Raw genomic sequence first — 22,343 nt, forward strand, 5'->3', positions numbered from 1 at the left:
TCAGAGTCCCCAGCCAGCCAACCAGCCGTCCGCCCCCGCTTCCACTGTTTTTACTTAATCACCTTAATAAGGCAGCTGCGACAGCTGTCGACATGGTGTGTTTCTTTGGGCAGTGCCTTGTGCAGTAAACCACATTACTGTTAGAACCGCAGGCTCCTGGGAGAGCAGGAGAGCAGAATCTATCATTTCTCAGGCCCTCCAGACTCCATTAAATCAACAATCAACAGGTCATTCATAAAGTCAGACCCATGGGGAAATATACAGAGGGATGGATCGGCCATCTTGCTCCCTCCCACCCCTACGTTCCCTTCCCCTCCCTCCGGTTCTTAATGACTCAACCATCCCCCTGTTGTTGATTAGTCACCAATATCGACTTCCTGAGCTAAATCCCTACTCTGTGTGTGTGACTGCACTCAGATGCATGCACATCCCTGAGGAAAATGCCCACTCAGAGGTGTAGAGGTGCTGCATTCACTCACAGGTGAAGCATGAACACCTATAAATAAAAGCACATGCACACACATACAGGTCCTTTTAGCAGCCCTCTTTTAATACTCCATACTACATTCTACATAAGATGAAACACAAGTTTAAGGAATAGTTCAACATGTTGGGAAATACATTTACCCACTTCCATGTCGAGAGTTAGATGAGAAGTACCAGTCAATAAGCAAAATCAGTTGGATTAAATCTTATCTGATGGCAGTTTTAAGAAATATGACTAAAATGCGCTTTCTTGCTTTAATAAAACTGGAATAAAATGTTCACAGTTTTAGCTGACTAAAAATGTCAAACCTAAGGCTGAATTCAAAGATAGCTGACAAAACACTAACCTGCACAGTAAATATCACACCAGCAGCTTGATATTTATGTTTATCTTTGCTGAGGATGAAGGAAACAGCTAGACCAGATCTGTCTGAAGGTCATAAAATCCCCCTAACAGCACCTCTACAGCTCAGTAATTAACACATTATATCCATCCATCCATTAGTATAACACTTATCCTTTAGCGGGGGATGCTGGAGCTGATCCCAGCAGACATTGGGTGAGATGCGGCACATCTTTGACGGATTGCCACATTGTGTCTGAATAATCCATCCAAAATGTAAAAATTATCTGTGACTTTTGTTCAAAGCTAGCTAACTGGCTGCTGGCTGCAGCTTCATGTTTGCCATGAGAGCAGTATCAATTTTCTCATCTAACTTTGGTCAAGAAAATGAAAAATCATATTCTGCAAAATGTCAAGCTACTCTTGAGTTGCTGCCACTTTCACATGGTCCTCTTCTTAGTTGTTGTCACAAATTGTGTCTATATGGATTTAAACTTTGCTGCATTTTTACTTATATTTGGAAACAGTGACAAATCAGACTGACTCTGATGTGAAAGAGTAAGGAGGAGGGTTACAATGACAGTTTAAAATGTGATTCTCAATAGAGCTTGTCTTATCTAAAGTTTCCTTTTTGCTTTGCTGACCTTTCCTCTATCTTCTCCTCCCCATTTGTCTCCTTTCATCCCTGACTGTAATGTATTCCTCATGCCAAATACCTTTCTCTGCATCCTTTAAATCACTTTTCTCCTTTACATCTTTACGATGTGATGAACCATTCCTTGCTTTCCCCTTTTTTCCATTCACTGGCTTCTCATTTCTCTTCTCTAATTTCTGTCCATTCTTTCCTCTTGTGTTCATTACTTTCCCTTCCTACTTTCCTGTTGATGTCTCTGTCGTTTCCATCTCGTTGCTTCCCCTCCTCAACACCCTTCCCACTTCTATATACGTCTCTTAATATCTCACTCCTCCCCCACCTCCATCTTCACCCCCTCCTCCCCCCTTCTCCTCCCCCTCCTCCTCCTCCTCCTTCTCCTCCTCCTCCTTTGCCTCCAGCATTGGTTGACTGAGCTTGAGATCTTTGCCATGATCTTTGCGGCGGCGGTGCACGATTACGAGCACACGGGGACCACAAACAACTTTCATATTCAGACAAGGTAATGGATCATAAAATCAAAAATGCATGGCACCGACTCACACGATCAATGTTTTCATTTACAGCAAGGGGGCTTTACATTGACGCCGAGATCGCCTGCAGTGCAGTAATAACACCAAGGCAGGAAGAGGGGTCCAAATGAGCTCCATGTCCTTGAGAACATCAGTCAAGAGAACACATTTTACCGAAACTTTTTCTTATAATTATAGTTAGCAAGGGTACCAATTATGTTTAAAAACAGCGTTTTTATATAATTTATTATTCTTAAATCTATCCTTATTTTCATTCATTCAAGATTTTTGTTGAGTCTGTTTCCCACAGCCCTTCATAAAATTGTCCAGATTCCTTTAATTCAGAAAGTTGAACTTCTGAAACTTTATGTAAATAATGCTGTCCAAACATGATTCCAGAGGGGGAATCCTTCCTGATAATTTAATGTCTTAGTTTCAGACAAATTCAGAGATTAATTTTCTTGGTTCTCTAACATGCTTCAAATTAGTTATTCTCATGTTTAACAGTTCAGAGTTCAACCAGATTGAGATTTATACAAGCAAGCAAGATGAACTGATCACTTTCATAATTAAATTACACATTTAACTCATAAATTCCATGTGACAGGTCAGACACAGCTATCCTGTACAATGACCGCTCAGTGTTGGAGAGTCACCATGTCAGCGCAGCCTACCGCCTGCTGCAGGACGACGATGAGATGAACATCCTCTACAACCTCTCCAAGGATGACTGGAGGTCAGTGAGACGGAAACTTAGACAATAAGATGAAGGAGCCGAGTGACAGCAATGGGAAATGAAACTCAGAGACGTAATACTGATACGGAGGCAGAAATGTCAGTTTGCAACCAGGCAGGTCAAGCAGAACAATTTCACAATGCACATATCACCTGTTCAAGAGCCAAAATGAACTTATCCTTTGTTCGTCAAGATTAAAAATGCAGTCGGTGGAGTAAAATTCATAAAAGTTGGATTACCTTCAAGGTCCAACAGTTTTGTGCTAAACAGAACTGTTACTTGTGATAATACATTAAAGGAGACAGCTGAAGTCTGATTTTTTCATGGTATAAGCTGGGACTTGTCAAAGCAGATGTTATAAATAGCCCTCAAAAGCTGCGTTGGCTGCCTTCATTTACTTTAGCGACTTCCGAAACAAGTCGGCTTTTATTACCCCGCAAGTTTGACAGTTCATTATACAGCACATGGCTCATGTTTTCCTCTCCTTTTCTCTCGCTGCTTTGTTTTCATTCAGGGAACTGCGGGCTCTGGTGGTGGAGATGGTGTTAGCCACAGACATGTCCTGCCACTTCCAGCAGGTGAAGGCCATGAAGAACTTCCTTCAACAGCCTGAGGGGTGAGTTGGCCTTTCCTTCACCACTGTTTACACTCCCTGCCCCCTCCTCCGCCCTGGCAATTTACATCTTCATTAACCCTACAATCACATCACTGTTCACTGCACTGTTTGCTGGCCACCTGCTGTTTGCAACTCAATTAACCCTGGCCTGAATGGTGCAACAAACATTTATGTGTGTATAAAATGGACTGTTTCAAACAAGGAATGTTATATGTTGCTCAGGTGTTGTTTACCGATTGCTGTGTATTTCATTGCTAAATAGCGCCAAATGTCAAGTGTTATACAGTGCAGCTATACAGTAGGGTATTACTACAGGCACTCTCAGGCACAAACACAGCATAGTTTGTGTTTCTGTGATGAAAATCTGCAGTGGAGTTATGGTGCAGTCACACCAGCTTTGGCTTGGCGAAATTTACTTGCACACTGCATAGAAAAACAGTCAGTGGTAGAAATATTGCTGGAGGGTTTGCTGGCACACAGTGATGATGACGAGCTAGAAAACATTCCTCAAACTATGTAACACTGCCTTGATCAGAGCTGCTGTTCTGCTGCTGCAGTATGTGTATAGCAGCCATAAGTGCTTCCTTACCACACATGAGGTGGTAGCTGCTAAAACCCAGTCGTGTTTTGTTCCTGTAAAACATTCGAATGTTTGTTTGACAGGTCGACCTTTCAGCATTCAGATCAAATCTCTCCCAGCATCACATCCCGTCTGTCTGCCCTGTTTCACTAAGAAATACGTCACCACACGAAGGCCAGATACTACTTTTATCTGGACAATACAAAAACAAAATCAAGAATTAAATTATGCTGTAATATTTTACGTTAAGATAAAATTTTATTCTAAGATATTCCATTCTCCACAATGAGTGCTTTTTTTTGGTACCTAAAGAATATTTCGAATACTTCTGTACTTAAAAATTTAAATGCATGACATTTACTTGTAACACTGTATTTCTGCACTGTGGTATTGCAAAGTAGAAGATCTGAGTACTTCTTCCACTTCTGGCTGTACACCAAAAATACAAAAGTGAATTAATTTTGCTATGAATTTAGTGCTAAAAATGCTTGATTATCTTGATATTTCTTCAGCCACTCAGAGAAGAGTCGGTGGACACCTTTTGCCAGGCTACAAAACTGGGTCCCCTCAGTATAGTGAACGTTGTCCTTAATGTGGTTTTCAAAATTCTATTCTACATCCGTATGTTTAGAGAGCGTGCAGCTCATTACAGGTCTTTTAGTTTGTTTCTCTTGAAAATGTTTACACTGATTGTGTTCAATTCGCAGTGATAAATTACTGCTTTGTCCAAACCAAACAGAAGTGAGAGTAAAGAGTAAAGACACATGGCAGGTTGTTTTATAAAAGCTTTTCCTTTACTGTAAACACTTTGAATGTGACAAAGACAAGGCCAGGTGTATTTACAACATTTTTTTTTTTTTTTAGCAGACTGCAGCCAGAACTTCCTTTTCACTTTTTTTGACAGTATAGCACACTCTGTAGTGACTGGTGTATGCAGACGCAGAACTGAAATAAAAAAAGAAATTAAAAAAAAATAAAGCAGCTATCAAGCAAACTATCCTATGACTTGATGACTCATCCCTGCTGATGCGTCTGTAACACTGATGAGAAGGCTATAAGAAACTAGTTGACCTTCAGGCTATTCTATAAAGCACAGAACTCATAAAGACAAGAAAGTGCTCAGAAAGCGGTGATATGGAGATAAGCAGCTTCTAGAGAATATATGTGTCAACAGCATTACGCCTCATGTATTTGTGAGTGTAGCTCAAAACCAGAGAGTGCTGACTGGAAGGTAATCATCACGCTGCAGTATAGGGTACTCACACATGCACATGAATGAGTGATTGCAGGCTGCAGGAAGCTGTAATGCTGAATGGACTCTAATGTGAAGTAATTTCAAACCGGTGTGCTCCGGGCCTGCTTGGAGTGCACTTTAAGACCCAAGCTGCCACAAATGGAATGAGGGGAAATTTGAGCTAGTCTTTGTCACCTCTGTTTAACCTTGTGCTGTGAGTGTGTTTTCATTTGTGTGCCTATTTTCCCTGTTGGCCTGTCCATTCATGCTTCAGTCCATTAAACATGATATTTTGATATGGTTATCAGGTGAAATCTCAGACACCACTGGTGTCTGATGAGGTGAGATGAAGCATCTTCACGCTGTCTCCCAGTGTAGAAAACCGATTAACCTAATGGAGGCAGTTTGATGAAAAGGATTTTTTTTCTCTCTTTTTTTGAATTGAGGTGTCTCTCTGTTTTTCGGTGCTTGTGTGCTTTTATGCATATCTCTATAGATGTCACATGAAAAGACCAAAACCAACAACGAACTGATCACAATGATACAATAATAACTGTTGTCCCAAGTGTCACAGAGCTTCTTTGTTGCCCAAAATTTATTAAGAGCACATCACAGAGCCACACTGTTGTACAATCTGACATGTTTCTTCATTACTTCAAACTTTATTTTGTCAGTATGTTATTTACATACACCGAAATTCTTTCTCTGCATTTAACCCATCACTGATTGAACACACACACACACACACACACACACACACACACACACACACACACACACATGCAACATGCAACGTGCAGTGAAACACACAGGAGCAGTGTGCTGCCATGTCAGGCGCCTGGGGAGCAATTGGTGTGGGTGTTAAGTGCCTTGCTCGAGGGCACATCAGCCGACTAATGGGGGGGGATTGCCCCTACGAACACCATAGTCTATGTCGAGTCAAACCCACATACATCATCCTGCTGTCTTAAACACTCACTGCCAAATGTGTATTAATCCACCACTGAAAATAGTCCGTAACAAATGCTTTATTTACTCCTGTTTTAGTAAGGCTGGTGTTAAGAGATCACCAAGCCTTTAAAATAAGAAACTATAAGTTTGTGAGTCATTTCAAAATATGTAATAGGAACCAATGGTCTCAAGGTAGGGTGGAAATCAACACATTGTTGATTTAGGTCCAGACACTATGAAAAATATGAAATCATGAGTTTATACTCTGCTATCTTATTTAGTATCCTGCAACATTTTTACTTGCTGATCGAGCACCACTCATGGCTTATTATGTCTTAGTATCTCAATCCAGTTCAAACTCTTCATGCGTGTGCTGCACCTAAAGAATACCTCCACAAGTGGGCATCCATCAAACTATTTGTAAGCATGCGCAGCAATTGGTGGATAATTTTATCATGGTGGAAACTCCTGAAACTGGGCAGTACTGGTACCATACTGAGCATAGATTAGTGTCTGTGAAAACGTATCCTTCCTCTTCTTGCACAGACAAAGTTGATTTTTGTAAACAGATTTGTAGCTGTGCCACATTTTTCCATTTTCTTATGACTGACAATAGTTCTCTTCAGAGACAGTTGGAAATGTTCTTGTATCCTTCCCCCGACTGGAATTTTTCAATAACCTTGTTGCAGTCTGGAATGTCTGTTTGTTTTCATGATGTAGTTTTGTCCTGGACATTGAATAAGTGAATTTTCCGCCCAGCAGATGCAGGTGTATTTAACCTAAAATCCCTCTTCAGGCCTTTTTTACACAGAGATGCTCTCATGTCAGCTTATTATGTTATATTATACCTCCAAAACCATCCAAAAACCATTCAGCTGCACCTGTAGTGATATACATACACTGATTTGTTATTATTATTATTATTTTTTTAGAAACAGGGTATACAAGACGATTTGGGAAAACAAAGAAGCGCTTGAATGATACTCTCCTGTAGACTTGTGTATCTGCTCTCTTTGCAGCATTGACAAGCCAAAAGCCTTGTCCCTGCTGCTGCACACTGCAGACATCAGCCACCCGGCCAAAAGTTGGGACCTCCATCACCGCTGGACCACCTCCCTGCTAGAGGAGTTCTTCAGACAGGTGAGCGGTCATACCTGGCATGTCACAGAGTAAATCATGAGTGGCTGCTCCAGCGAAGACATAAGATTCAGAAGCGTGTAGAAAAAACATGGCATGTCTTTTGGCTGGTAACATACACAGAACTGTATTATATACTTAATTGACTTTTCCCTTTATATCGTTATTGCAACAATTATGAGGAATACCTTTAGAATATAATGCACTTTAATTCGAGCATACAGCTGAAACATCACCTCTGAAGAAGTCTCACTCAGAAACACTAATGATGGCGTCACTCAATTGAGCGTCCCGGTAAAAGATGCAGTTGACAGTTGAGATCAACAGTTAATGGTTGGCCTTTAAATTACACATGTGCTTTTCCTGCGGTGTGGAAACAGATGTTCTGTTGGACAGCTGAAAAATGATGGATGAAGGGCTGCAAAAGATGAAACTTTGGATTTAAAGTAGAGGTGATTCATCTTTTTTAAAAATAGTCGGACACTTGCACTGCTTTTATCATGTGCTGCTGGTTAGGGTTGTACTGCTTGTCAGATGGATGTCAACAAAGCTTACTTATTTTTCCAGTTTAGTTCCGTGTGTGCTTGTGTGTATTTCTTTCACAGAGCTGCAGTGTAACACTAAGAATAAAATAATGATGATATCAGTGAATGATTGTTTTAATATGGTGCTTTGGCACAACTCCACCCCCTAGAGCACTTTACATCAGTGAGATATGCGGTCATATTCATTCAAGTTTAATTGCAGGCACTTTGCTCTTTGTCATTTTTAAAAATGATGCCATGACAAAGTGCCATGGCAGATTAAAATTAGTGCATAACCCCTTTGATAAAACAATGCATTTGGCTATAAATAATACATAGTTTATTTGTAAATGTCAGCAAGAAGGACAGACGTTTAAGTGGTTGCACAGTGTTTTCATCCCTTCCATTATTAATCCACATTGTTCTCATTATCAGTGCTATTGTTACTGTGGCTGCTTTCACAAGGCCTTTGTCTCTTGGGATATGAATTGCTGATAAATAGCTTCTCTAAAGAACATTGCCTCCTGACTCCACGTCTCAACTGTTTGTGACAAATCAAAAGAGAAAATGAAACACATTTGTGGCCTAAAAGCACTCAGGGCAGGAGCCAGACAAATCTGAAGCCTGCTGATGGAAGTGTGCTGTGTGTGTGTGTGTGAGACTGGAGGCTGGGGTACGTCTTTTGTAGAAACCAAACCAAACTGAGAATGATTCTAACTGAGGCAGCTGCTGTGTTTCCAGGGGGACAAAGAAGCAGAGCTCGGCCTGCCGTTCTCTCCGCTCTGCGATCGAAAGTCCACAATGGTGGCACAGTCCCAGATCGGTGAGTGAGCTCCTCTGTCCTGACACACACCACCTGTATTTTATGTGCACCCAAGAGCATACTGCTCCCTGTATTTATATACACACTGTATGGGCAAAAGTACTGGGACACCATTACACCAACAAGGACTTTAATGACATCACATTCTAAATACACAGACAGCTTTGCAGCTATAACAGCTTCCACTCCTCTGGGAAGACTTTGCACACGATTTTTGAGTGTTTCTGTGTGAATCTTTGCCCGTTCATGCAGTCGAGCATTTGTGAGGTCAGACACTGATGTTGGACCAAAAGGTCTGGCTCACTGTTCCAGTTCATCCCTGAGGTGTTGGATGGGGTTGAGGTCAGGGCTCTGTGTGGGCCAGTCAAGTTCTTCCACACCAAACTCATCCAACCATGTCTTTATGAACCTTGCTGTGGGGCACAGTCATGCTGGAATAGCAAAGGGCCTTCCCCAAACTGTTGTAACAAAGTTGTCCAAAATGTCTTGGTATGCTGAAATATTAAGATTTCTCTTCACTGGAGGTCAGGGGCCGAGCTCAACCCCTGAAAGTCTGCCCAATGCCAATACCTTTGCCTATATATTGTAGATTTGTAGGGTATCAATGATGATGAAATTGGTCATCATGTTTCACATGATAATGGTGGTGTAAGAGAGAACATTGGAGATGTTATGTTGTAACCTTCTACAAAGAGCTTTGTCCTTTAACACTTTATGTTTGAATCAATATGAACCAGTCAGTCATTTAGGATAAATATTAAACATGAATAAAGAGATAGACTGAAAGGTTTTGTTTTGTTTTGTTTTTTAAAAAAACAAACAGAGGAGGTGGCAGGACTTTTTTTTCAGCCTTCGTAGCAGACAACACTTATCCTTTCAGAATCTATAAGCCCCCACAAAAACTTCCACCAAGAAGATAGGACAGCCTATATGTTGCTTAAAAGGCCAAATCCAGAAGTGACAACCTGTCTTTTAACAGCTGTGAGACACACTGAAGATGTCCAACAGGATCACATCAGTGTTTTTATCACTTCATAGCTTCTCCCATTTGCATCCCGGCAGCTGGACAATCTAATGAAACTGTGTGGGCAGATTTTAGTGAGTAAATGAAACTGAAACTTTAAAAGTGATAAAAACAGCTTATTCTGTTTTGTCTCAGATTTGATCATTTTATAACATTCTGGAAATACCTTTGCTTTTAATTTCATAAACTGCAATATTACAGTTTGTTCTGGGCTTCATTTTGTCTCAGTCTAACACAGTGAACTCTAATGTGAAGTAACAAGGACAACTCAGAATATGAATGTGTATAAACTGACTCTAAGTTTTCTGATATGTTTGTCTCCAGGGTTCATAGACTTTATTGTGGTTCCCACCTTCACTGTGCTGACAGACATGATGGAGCGTATCGTCACGCCGCTCATTGACGAGGCCTCCCATTCAGGTTTTGCCGGCTTCAGACGCTCAAGGTGAGCAGGAGTGTTTTCTCTGAGAGATCATTTGTAAATGAAGAGTTTCCAGATGATTATATGCTGCTAAGTAGCACGACTGAGCAGATGGATGTGGGTGACTGTATGTAAAAGTAAATTTTTAATCAGCCTGCCTGGTGAATCAAGGAAAGAAAAGTTTCTGTTTTCCAACCTTCGCCTCTCATACCTTTCTGAGCAACTGCTTGCTCAATGACGTGATTAAACCTCAGCAGCTCCTGTGCGATAACAGCATATCTAATGGACGTATTGAGAACAGCAGATGAGCTTTCCATGAGTAATCCATTTCAGTGTGTGGAAATGTCTCCACCTTTCATCAGGCAGAGCCACACACCTTGAAATTGATATTTTAGAGACGCTAGTCAAGCTCGCTTGTCCGTCACTTATTCAGAATAGGCCTCAGTGGTCGCCTCTCAAGACATGAGAGGAAATGATTTTGATCTCACTGGCTTAATTTGTTCAATACTTTTCCTCCAGCCACGTTCTAAATCAGTTAAGCGTACAGAGAAAGTACAATCCACTTTCTCTTGTGTTACTAATATTTAAACTCTTCCTAGAGAGATACTTTGAGTCTGGTATTTGTTTAAACTTTAGCTGTGAGTTTATTAGAAAATGAAGCAGTATTCTGGGAGTCTGGGATTGCATCTTCCTTTGCACCTGCACATCAGTGTCATCACCCTCCCTGTTCTCCTATACAGCATCATTAGCATCACTCGGTGGGCCTCCAGTGGAAGCTAACCTAGTGGAAATAGATAGCATTGCCACTTGTGCAGTCGTCTTGTTGGCGTACACACCTGGGCGCTCATGTGTTTCCTCATACTGTTTCTTCACAGCATTTATAGCTGCTTTCAGTCATCTGGAACTATCTCTGTCTGCCTACGGTTGTCTACCCGTCTTGCTTTCTGTTTCTTTCAATGTTCCTCTTAATTTGAAAGCTTGTTGTTTTTTTAGCTAAGCTGGCGGCATTGCAAAGGGATGACGGTGTCAGTCTGTCAGTTTGTTGGTCTGCTTTGGTCCAAACTGAAATAACTCAGTGTGGGGTCTGATGGGTTGTCATGAAATTTGGTTCAGGCTTTGAGATGAACTGGAGTAACTTTGCTGATCCGTAGAAGCAGTACTCTAAAGCTCAATAAGCCCTGGATTCTACATTTCCCATAATGAAATCTGACACCATCTTTCATCATACCTCTGCCTCTTGAATACCCACTGCTTTAAGTTCTGATAGTGAAGCAGGGTGAATTTTCAAATATCATCGTATTTTCAAACTTCCCAACAGCTTTTCAAGTCCCTCCAGAACAAAAAGACATAATACTATTAATGACAAGTAAACTGAATTTCATATAGGTGTACCTTTAGCCTGTCATCTAGCGGCCTTATTTGGTCAGTACATTATAATTTACTTTGGTTTATGACCAAATGCCTGCAAAACTAATGATACTCCCATCAAGCTCTGCTGTTCTTTATATTTAATGCTGATTAGCAAATGCTAGCTTGTGATCATGCTAAACTAAGATGGTGAAAACTGTTAACATTATAGCTGCTGAATGTTTTAGCATTGGTAACTTAAGTTAGCATTTAGGTCAAAGCAGTGCTGAGTCGGTACAGTCGCACTGTGCTACTGTGGCTGCTAGTCTTGTTTAACCCTCTTCTCGCCCCTCATTTTTCTGTCCAGTCTGAATAGTATTACCTCAGAGGAGGCCAAGAGGCACAGCGTGAAGAGCATAGGCTCAGACAGCAGCTCGTCTGGGCAAAGCTCTCTGCTGACAGTGGACATTAAGAACTTCAAAGCATTGTGGAATGAAGAGGTCTATCAGAACAGAGAGAGGTGGAAAACACAGGCTTGTAAAGGTAAAGTATGCCCATTCAATCAAGAATGTAAGACGGCAAAACGGCGGTGATTCGGTGACTAAGAAAACATTAATGCTTTGGTAAAACTGGCCAGTCTGAACTGACCATGAGATCCATCTTTGCTTTCTCAGAGGAGGATTTTAACCTGTATTAGTGTGGGATTTTATGGGATACACTATGATCAGTATGTCCACAATTTTTATTTCAGTCTTTATTTAATAAATTATATATTATAATTATAATAAATTATTTAAGTTTTTAACTAACTGATGCTACACCAGTTATATGTATTTATATATATTCATGGATTATTACCATTCACAAGTGAAAAGTAGATTGACTATTGCAGAGGCATTTATTCATTAATTCCCAAATATTAACTGTCAATAGAGTAATAGATGCAAGTTATAAACCCTTCATTAAGCATGCCTTGCTATAAAGTGGCACCATCTGTATCTATAATCAGTATTTTTCAGCCATAATGAATTTTCTTTATTGCTAATAAATAACATGACAATTTGTGTGTGAAAGGTGTTGCTGGTGGTGATGAACCCACAGATTTAAGAGCCCTCCTGAGCTCTACTCAGCACTTTCGCATCTTTCAGCTCATTGTTTCGGTTTTCCAGCCTGCAGCTTTATGTTCAAACTCTATTACCAATGTTAGCAACTAGCTGGTGAACATAATGGAGCACTTAGCCACTACAGAGTGAGATATTTCACTCAGGTGATGGTGGAGACCAAAAACAGAGGGAAAACAGAATTATGACTGGACTTACATTCATCAGGTGGAAACAAACGTGACTCCAAATGCTGATGTTTCTAGGTAATAGGTAATTGTTTGCTAACAGGTTCAACATGTCAATTTGTCAAAAGTGATATGTTTGCAGATTGTTTCCACTGACTATAAATGGCCAAAAACTCAAGTTAATACTGACAGAGATCAATTTTATAAATCTGCCTCGTATCAAGTCTGAAATAGAACAAACGGTCATAAGAGCTCTCTCAACCTTTACTGCCTTTAAATAAGAGTTAAGTAGTCATGAATTATTTCACATGGACACACAGTCACACATATGCTGACCTGCCTCCGCACTCCATGTGACCTCAGAGGCGGAGGAGAGAGCTAAAAAGGAAGCGGAGGAACGAGCCCAGCAGGAAGAGGCTATGGAGCCCCAGGAGGTCAACACAGAATCAGAACAGCCTGAACCAAAAGAGGACAAATTGGAGGGGGAGGCGTCCGAGTCCGCAGAGGCCAGCAGATCAGCAGATGGTAACACAGGGGAGACAGAGCAGGGAGCACAGCCTGGAAGCACCACATACAAGAATCCTCCTCTGCAGAACGGTACATCCATTTATCTGTGTAATCCCATAGAGTGGCCTGCTTTTACAGGACACACAGAAATATATTGACGTGAAGTAGTTCTCCACACCCAAGTGATCATTAAAACTACAGTGAATGTTTCGGTAATCTCTTTTCAACCCTTTTCTATGATTATTTTTTGTGAAACACTTTGAATTTGTGTCATCTTACAACCTTGAAAGCCTAAACACTTTAATCTAACCTGATAAATAGTTCTGATTGGATTGGAGTCCCCGAAAGTGGTGGGATTTTTGTCTGATTATTCTGTGGGTCTGAACAATGTTTGGCTGCACAGAATGAGTTTGTAATTACTGACTCGCTGGCAGATCAGTGAGGTCAAAGATGTTTTTTCATAAAAGATCGAGGACACTTTGAGGAATTTATTTTCTCGTTTGGTCTGAGCGCAGCAGACGTACCTGCGTCAGTATGACAAATAACATAACTATTCTGGCTCTTCAGGAGAGTTGTCTGAAGGTGCTGAATCTCCAGAGGCAGACGAAAACAAGAGCAAAGGAGCGGATGGTGAGTTTGTTCCTGCAGTCCACAACTGTTGACTGAAAGATGAACTGTAGTATCTCCACTGTTGGTTTGTTAGGCACAACTGACTAAAACTAATACAGTCTAATGCAACAGTCTTGTAATGACGAACTAAAAAAACTGTGGATGTAGTTTGTGAGGGGTGTGGACAAAACAACAGAAACACTTATACCTAATAAACTGCCAGATGAGCATATTTCAAACCCGTATTTACTCTCCCTAATTCTTTAGTATTGTGTCGAGTATCAGATTCTCCAAGGAAGCACTACTAAAAGTAGAGTTTTCTTTAAAAAGCATTTTGAACACGTTGAAGATAACATATTTTAATCATGTGACTCGGTAGAGTGGACTTTTTGCTACTTGATCAGGAGATTAAACAGATTTTAGAATCTGTCGTCCTCTATGGAGATTTCCTCACAGAAGATTATCAGTTTGTCGATACACAGCCGACCATAAATTATTAATGTTTCTGCTTTGTCGTCCCAAAGCAGAGGTAGCGATGGAATAAGCCAGCTGTCTGTCATCTCCACTGTCGAACTGAACCTGCATTTGTCTGAAATGGGAGAACTCAGACTCACGCCAGAGGGACGGCCATTAGCTGGACTGTGTCGCCCTCTACAGGACACCAAGAAACTGACACCTTCATCTCTTTTTTTTTTGCCTCCATTATCAACTGCTTTTAATTTTCACCTTGTTTATACACCCACACTCTTGTATGCAGAGTTTGCAGCTCTACCTACGTGCATTATTCCTCCCTCCTCCTGATGACTGATAAAGACGACACTGAAGGAGATTTACTGACCTTGACGCATGATGGAAACGAGGGTCGGGATGAAAGGGAGCCTTTTGAAAGACTGACTGTTTGTTTTCTTTACCAGTCTTTAACTTTGCCACAAGCTGTGTGTTAAACTCAGCCACAGACATGTAGCCGCTGTACAAATCCCACCGCTTTTCACTGCTGTGTTTTGTTTCTCCAGTCCATGTAGAAAACTTTGCCCCCGTGCTTTAAGAGCTCCTGCTGGGAGTTTCATACCAAATGTTTTTTTTTTGGGTTTTTTTGTTTTTTCTTTCCACCAGTTGTGGCTCATTTTTTCCTCATTAACATGTTAACTTCCTTCCTGTGCACTTTCCTCAGATGTCGTGCAATTCTTATTGTGTTCCTTGCAGCCAGATTTTTATTGTTTTTTTTTAAAGTCTTTTTGTCTTCTTTATTGTATGTATGTATATATATATATATATATATATATATATATATACTAACCTTCAATATATATATATATATATATATATACATATATTGAAGGTTTGTATATGTGTGGATATGAGCAGAAATAGAAATGGGGGTTTTGGGGGGTTAGTATGACATAATATATTATAGTTAAAAATATATTAGAATGCAGCTTTTTGCATTTTCAAGCATATCTCTGTAACTCTCACAAATGCATTCATGTTTTTGTCATACATAAAACCTGTTTGTTTACCTTTTTTTTTGTAACATTCTTATTTGTTTTGCATTGGTTGCGTCCTACATGAATCATGCACTAGATGTGTCTAATATCCTCACATTGTACATCATCTATTCATCAAAAGACTTCTTCCTCTCGATGCCTTCTTATATGTATTGAAGCTGTAGCAAGAAGTCAATATTGTTGTTGAATTAGAGAAAAATCTTATAAATGTACGTTCTTTTACTTTGCAGTACGGTTAAGTTGCAGCAGCTCCACCTTTGAGGCTGCTGGCGAAATGTTTAACCAACGTGTTTACAGTGCGCTCGTACACCTGTTAGCCAGTTGAACCCAACACGCTTTCGTGATGCATCTGAGACTATGAGTCCAAACTTTATCCGCTTCTCAAGTTGTTTGCCAGGTTTTTAAGGCTTATAATGTTGCGTATAGGAGATGCAAATATTGCTTACTGTGCATATGTAACATATTGAACCTCTGCAACACTGGTTCAGCTTTTACTATATACTTAACATGTGTAATTGGAAGGGGGAAAAAAACATTTTGCCAGTATTTGCATAATGATGGATATGCTTTTTCCCAAGAACATGTGCAGTTTTAGTTTCCTTTTCCTTCATTTGGCATGGAAATCCCAAAATTTATTATGCTGAGGTCGAGTCCTTGGCAGATTCAAAACCTATTGTAAAGTGTACAAATATTAAAACTTATATAAGGGGTTCAAAAAGGGAATATGATGATAACACCTAAACATTCACATGAAACTGTAGGATTTTTTTAGCCTCTTTATTTTAATGCTCCTTCTTTGTTTTTGTTTTTTGTAACAGGAACTTTAGTATCATGATAAAAGAAGTTCATCGTGTGACGTATGCTACTCTCGCTACTTTCTACCTAAAAAATACAGCCGGTGGTTAGCAAGTCAGCTGGCTGAATGTGTGCCTATATCGATATATATGTACTCTCCATTTCACACCTTTCATCTGTAGGAAAACAAATTTTGTGATGTCATTTGACTTTGTGCTGATCCAGGTACAGTCAAACAAACCAGTACAATATCTTCCTACAATATTACACACTTAAGAGTCTTGAGTTAAGACTTTTATTGTCTGTAAAGTTTGATGTTGCTGAAGTATAGTATTCATATTGGTATATTTTATGGTATATTTTGCATTTTATAGCTGTAAAGCTTTGTTTGTTTGTTTGTTTGTTCAGTCCTCTGTTTGACCCTGAGGATTGTCAAAAAAAGTGCGTCTTTAACCTGTAACAACATTTTTCTTTCTGGCTCTCCTCTCTGAGTTTACTTGTTCCTCGTGGGTCTGTTCGATAGGTTTTATTCCACCAGCTCTGAAGTCAGAAAAACTCAAGTGGATCTAAAATTGTAAATTTAAAGTGTAACAATCATAGCAATCATAATTAGATTTATACATAGAACAAAAAAACAAACTGCATCCTCAGAATATCCTGCCTGTTACTTGGTAAAGCAGAATGTGTTCTTCTGTACCAAGAGACCAACACATGTACAGTCTTGTAGTTTGCTCTCTTTCACTTGCTACCGTGATAGCCTACTGTATGAATATTTAACAAGACTTTATACCAACCATAATCAGAGACATAGCTGTATTTATGACATGTAAAGGCCTCTAATCATGGTGTTTTGTAACGGTAACTATGGAACAGATTATTTGTTGTTTAATGTGTTTATGCTTTGTTTCCTTGTTTAGTCCGAATCATTCTACAATGTCTGATCTCAAAGCTGTTCTAGTGACTGAGGTTAGATGGATGGGAAGTGTGTGTGTGTGTGCGTGCGTGTGTGTGTGTGTGTGTGCGCGCGTCTGTGAGCATGTGTGTGTGTGTGTGTGAGAGAAACTGCCGAAAAATACTTAATGTGCATTTCTGATCTCCTCACTGTGACCTGCTCTACTGATGAAAGGGTGTTGAGGTGTGTTTGTGTGTGTGTGTGTGTGTGTGTGTGATGTAGAAAAGTGGACTGTATACAGCTGGGTAAACAACTCTCATCACCAAAAACAAAAACAAAAAAAGAAATTCAGATCAGCTTTTTTCCTCTTTACAGATAAAATTCCCATATGTTCTCTATCAGACTGATACACCTGAGTGTCTTTACATAGACAAACAGTAGATGATGTATGAAGAAGGTCAAATTATAAACAGTTTTGTTGGGTGAAAAAATTAAAATACATAAAGGTGGACAGTTAAACTCGTTAACTGCAGTAAAACCACCTCAGGTTTTGCCTCAACAACGTCCTTGAACAGACAGAAAGACTGAGTGTGTGTGTGTGTGTGGGTGTGTGGGTGTGTGTGTGTATGCATGTATGTGCATGCATGTGTCTGTCACTGTCTCATGCTGGCCAGGCGGCCGTGTGTGCCACCACGCTCTGTGACTGCACAGCTGTATCAATAAATCTGGATTCAAAGGGCTCAGATCATGTCTGCCTGTGTTCATTTGTACAACACTGCAGTGTGGGACACCTTTAAAGGAGCATTCTGCTGATTTTACACAGAAAGATCAGATCAGTCTGGTAACGGTCTGTAAAATGTCTGAAAATTTCCAAAGTGTAGGTTCACAAAGTCGGACAAAAAACAGTCAGATGCAGATATGGACGTTCATACAAGCCAACGGGCATTCGATGGAAGTGTAAGAGACAAAATCACCTTATATAGAAGTGGAAAATCTGTATTGAGCGACAGCTGTAGCACAAAGGGGGTGAACTTAACTTCATATTTTATTGTGGGTTTTGTTCCTCATCATTTACATTGACTCATAACGTCTAAAACGAACGGGAGGGCTGATGACAGCGAGAAACAACCGGGTTTGGTGTTTATGTGAGCATCTGACTGGTGTTTTAAGCTGGATGTCCCAATCTGCTGCAGCAGAAGGTGACTTAGCTTAGTCTGACCGCCGACGATTCAGAATCCACAGATATTTAATACATAGTAACAGAAAAGACAAAACAGCAAATCTTCACAGTTGAGAAGCTGGGACCAGAAGATGTTTGGCGTTTTCTGCTTGATAAAGGGATCTAGATGCTTAAGCGTATATCATAATTGTTTGACTTTTCTGTCAGTTGACTAATTGATGAAACGACTGGTGGTTTGACCCACACTGATGATTAAAGTCAGGATATCTTGGCCTCTAAAATCTTTTAAGAGTTTTGTCAATGAAAAAACCATGTCTCTTGTGAGTCTTTCTCACTCCACAAAAGCACAAAAACAAATGGCCAGAGTGCATTTTTTTAATGCCTTGTTTATTTTTAAAACAATATCTTGGGCATGTTGTTAACCTTTTGTCGTTTAACCCGAGACACCTGAGCCGCACAGTCACTCGTCTCCTCCTGTGGGTTGTCCTGTGGCATTTGTCCCTCTCGTTTTCCAACGCTGACACGCATCATTCATGACAGAAAAATGATGCACTCAAAAGTTAATCTTCATTTATACGTTCTGTTGCGTAATCTTTAAAATGTTGTGTGTCCATTTGAAGCTGCAGTCCACTCGGTTGCTGAGGTGTCCTGTAAGTCAAATCTTGACAACTACACATCACATACAGCAACATATAGGCAGTGAATAACCTACAGTATGCACACTGCCTATCATTTACATTACAAATTTACACACAGAATCTCACAGTGCAGAGCAAATGTTTTCTAAATGTAATTTCTAGAATTAGCACAGGACAGTTTTGGTGAAAGTAAAAGCCTGTGGTGTGCATTGCACATTAACCGCCATGTGAACATGTCTGACGGTCACCACTCCACTAGATGTCTCTGTTAGACTTCACATTGCACAGAAGCTCCGCCAGCACCACAGCGCTCAGCCCTCAGAGGGCCCGAGGCACTAAAAATGATCAACGGACTTGATGTATACCGCGACACTCTCCCAAGATAGTCAGTGTATAGCTCTTTATCCACCATATATGCGGCTCCACAAACATTAGACACAGAACGCATATTTATCACAGCCTGCATGCATATTCATGGGCAGGTTGATGGAGCTCGTGGAGGGGTGTATGAGTTCTCAGCACAGCGCTGAGTGCCGAAGCAGAAGGCGAATGTTAATTCAATTATACGGCAGCTGTTCCTTGGTGCCCATGGCCACTGTGTTTGCACTAGAACAGAAATCTTGTATTAGCTCCCTTGCCATAAAAGACCATTGCCAGGCATGAGAATGGGGACTGCCTGTAACCAAAAGCTATCAACAGTATTGTTAAGAGCTTTTAATGCTTATTCCTGGCGCCAGTGAAGAATTTGGTGAGGCTGCAAAGTAAGATTTGTGGGCTTTTTTTTTTTTGGTTCAGAGTTGATTTACAGAGATCTTGTTTTTGGTCATTATTCTGTTTAATAGTAAATCTGCTTGGGAGTGAAATGTGCAAATGAGTTTGTTTATGGTATTAACTCCAGTCAGGGGTGATTGGATACATGTGTGTGTGTGTGTGTGTGCATCCTGTGATGGATGTTCCATTATTTTTGTTCAAAAAGCTAATTTACAGATACGTAAACTCTTTTTCTGTTTTTGTGTGTGTGTGTGTGTGTGTGTGTGTGTGTGTGTGTGTGCGAGCACGTTTGTATTGCTTCGCGCTCATGACCATGTGTATTAACACATATATTTTGTGCATAAATAAGACAACACGTGTCTTTAGGTCTTCAGTTGCTTCCATACATGTGGATGCAGTTTGTCCGTGCTCGTATTGGTGCTCCACCCCACCTCCTGTCCCAGGCCCGGGCTGAGCTCCAGTACTAGTTGGTGGAGGAAGAGTAGGAGGGAGAAGGAGAGGGTGGGGGGGGCAAGGAGGTGGGTGTGAAGACATCCGCCAGCCTGTCCCTTCATTACCCAGCTCCCTCAGACTGATTTAATCACAGGGCCACTGGCGGGGACTGCTGCTCTGATGTTACCTGGGTCTGCTAATAAGTTTGCTTTCCCTTCATCAAAAGGAAAACAGCCACACCTGTGGGAAGGATGCGCTCAACTGCACACGGTGTATGCATAATATATGCAAGCATGCAAATGTGGAGGCATCCAAACACACACACACACACACAAAACTCCAGCTTGTCCCCCTGTCATGCACAGAAGGAGTGATGAGGACATGGCAGAGGTAGTCAGTTAGTAAGGAAGATTATTTTCCCTGTTGAATGACTGATCTGCTGATATTCCCAGAGGTTCAAATGAAAAATTTAATTCTTTTTTCATCAGTTTTCTCAGATGTGTTCAGACCTTTGACTTCAGTAAAAGTACCACCAATACACAGTAGTAAGTATGAAAAGTGAAAGTGCTCAGTGCAGAAAAATCTCACCTGCTGATTATTTTCTCAAGAAATCCATCGACTGTTTGGTTTTTAAAAACACTGAGAAGTGCTGTCACAATTACACAAAGTGACGCCTTCATGTTTTGTCCTACCAGTAGTACACATCTCAAACCTAGAAGTAAAGTACAAGCACCTCACATTTTTTACTTAGATAAAGTATTTGTGCAGTTTACTTAGTTACATTACACCACTGAAGACGACAAAGAAAAAGCAGCAAATCCTCACATTTGGAACAAAAGAATATTTGGCTTCTTTGCTTGAAAATAAATGGAAAAATGAATGAAAATGAATCACTTGACAAAGTAGTTGCCAAGTATTTTTCTGTTGATCGACTAATTGATTAATTGACTTTTTCAGCTCAGCAGCAAAGACTGTAAATAAACCGGGATGCTGCCACACTGAGGCTGCAGTATGACTGGCCTGGTGGGAATCCATCCTCTGACCTAACCAGAACCGACAACATGTTCTCGCCACTTAACTTCACAAGGCCACATCACGCAGCATGTAAAGTAGACATTGCATATCAAGCTGTTTAATGAAAATGAAACCCCATCTATCCACTGGAGAAAGCACAGAGCTGTGTTCAGAGCGACTGATCGAGAGCCCAGAATCAAAGGGCCCTGTGGCACGAGCTGCTAGTGTGTCTGGGAATTGGCCCAACTCTTAAAGAGCCAAGCTTCCCTCATCTTGACTGGGGGCCGACCCCCAAAATACGAAGAAGCTATTTCTGCTGGTGGTAGCCAAGTGGTTCCTCTCTGGAAGCATGTCAGGTGAGGAATCGTGGCTGCCAACTGTAATCCCCTCAGGTGGGCACGAGGGGCAGGGCAGGCCCCCGTCACGGCTCCAGCATTGTGACACATAGCAGATGATGCGGAGGACAGTGAACTGCCTGATGCCTCCAGTCAAAGATCTGCTGTGAAATCGCTCCAGTCGACTCCACAGCAGTGATGGATTATGGAAAATACAACAATACAAAATTGCCAGGAGTTCATTTGGAATTTAGGGCTTCTGACCGAAAGGTTGTGTCTCAGTTTAACCAATAACCTCCAGTGCTTATTGATTTACTCTAATGCTGAGTTAATTGTACTTGATTCTGGACTGATGCACCTCAGAGGGAAATGTTGTTCTTAACACTCAGCTATGTTAATCTGCTGCCATAGTTCCAAGTTATTTTTTCAGTGGTGGAAGAAAAACTCCTTCACTTGTGAGAATACTAGCATGTAGCACAGTAGCAGGACTGACTCCTACATTACCCCCAATGCTACTCAACTGCAGTAAATTGCCTCATGTGACATATATTATTAATACGATCTACCAAGAATTATTCTTTTTCTTACTCTACGTACTTACTTGTAATGTAAAAATAAAGTATTTTTACTTTGTTATATTTGTGCTTAACCACAGGGTCTGAATACTTCATCCACTCTTTGTTAATTTAACCAAGATGGCAAGAAATCAACAGAAAAGCACGTCGTGTTGGCTACTGCAGACACACCAATGCGTCATTCAAACAGAAGATTATTTATTTATTTAGTTGTGCTGACTCTGTTTGTGGCCTCCATTCATCATGCGGCACGTTCCCTTTAAATGTGACCAATGTAACACCACAACACCATGTTGCTTGTTCTTGCTGAAACTGGTTAAACACAGATGGCATGGTGTCATGTTGAGATGTTTCCAGCAACGTTACAGTGGAGTTCAATTTGCACGGAGAACCAGGTGGAGTTACCCTGAACAGAT

The 22,343-nt window shown here is 40.7% G+C and overlaps 1 protein-coding gene across 5 annotated transcripts in view; it reads left to right on the top strand.

Moving 5' to 3' along the window:
- The window catches only part of pde1cb (phosphodiesterase 1C, calmodulin-dependent b), an 83,672-nt gene extending 67,573 nt beyond the window's left edge, over positions 1-16,099 (top strand). For 4 of the 5 annotated variants that reach the window (XM_046408464.1, XM_046408462.1, XM_046408465.1 and 1 more), the window contains 10 exons: positions 1,883-1,983; positions 2,601-2,729; positions 3,244-3,345; positions 7,130-7,250; positions 8,513-8,594; positions 9,943-10,063; positions 11,754-11,929; positions 13,038-13,271; positions 13,749-13,811; positions 14,315-16,099. In XM_046408464.1, the coding sequence (XP_046264420.1) occupies positions 1,883-1,983; positions 2,601-2,729; positions 3,244-3,345; positions 7,130-7,250; positions 8,513-8,594; positions 9,943-10,063; positions 11,754-11,929; positions 13,038-13,271; positions 13,749-13,811; positions 14,315-14,334 (1,149 nt within the window). In that variant the 3' untranslated portion in view covers positions 14,335-16,099. The remainder of the gene's footprint in view (positions 1-1,882; positions 1,984-2,600; positions 2,730-3,243; positions 3,346-7,129; positions 7,251-8,512; positions 8,595-9,942; positions 10,064-11,753; positions 11,930-13,037; positions 13,272-13,748; positions 13,812-14,314) is intronic. The other variant, XM_046408463.1, reaches the window with a different exon arrangement.
- Positions 16,100-22,343: the final 6,244 nt, after the last annotated feature.

Source organism: Scatophagus argus, chromosome 13 (genome assembly GCF_020382885.2).
Source record: "Scatophagus argus isolate fScaArg1 chromosome 13, fScaArg1.pri, whole genome shotgun sequence".
NCBI lineage: Eukaryota > Metazoa > Chordata > Actinopteri > Scatophagidae > Scatophagus > Scatophagus argus.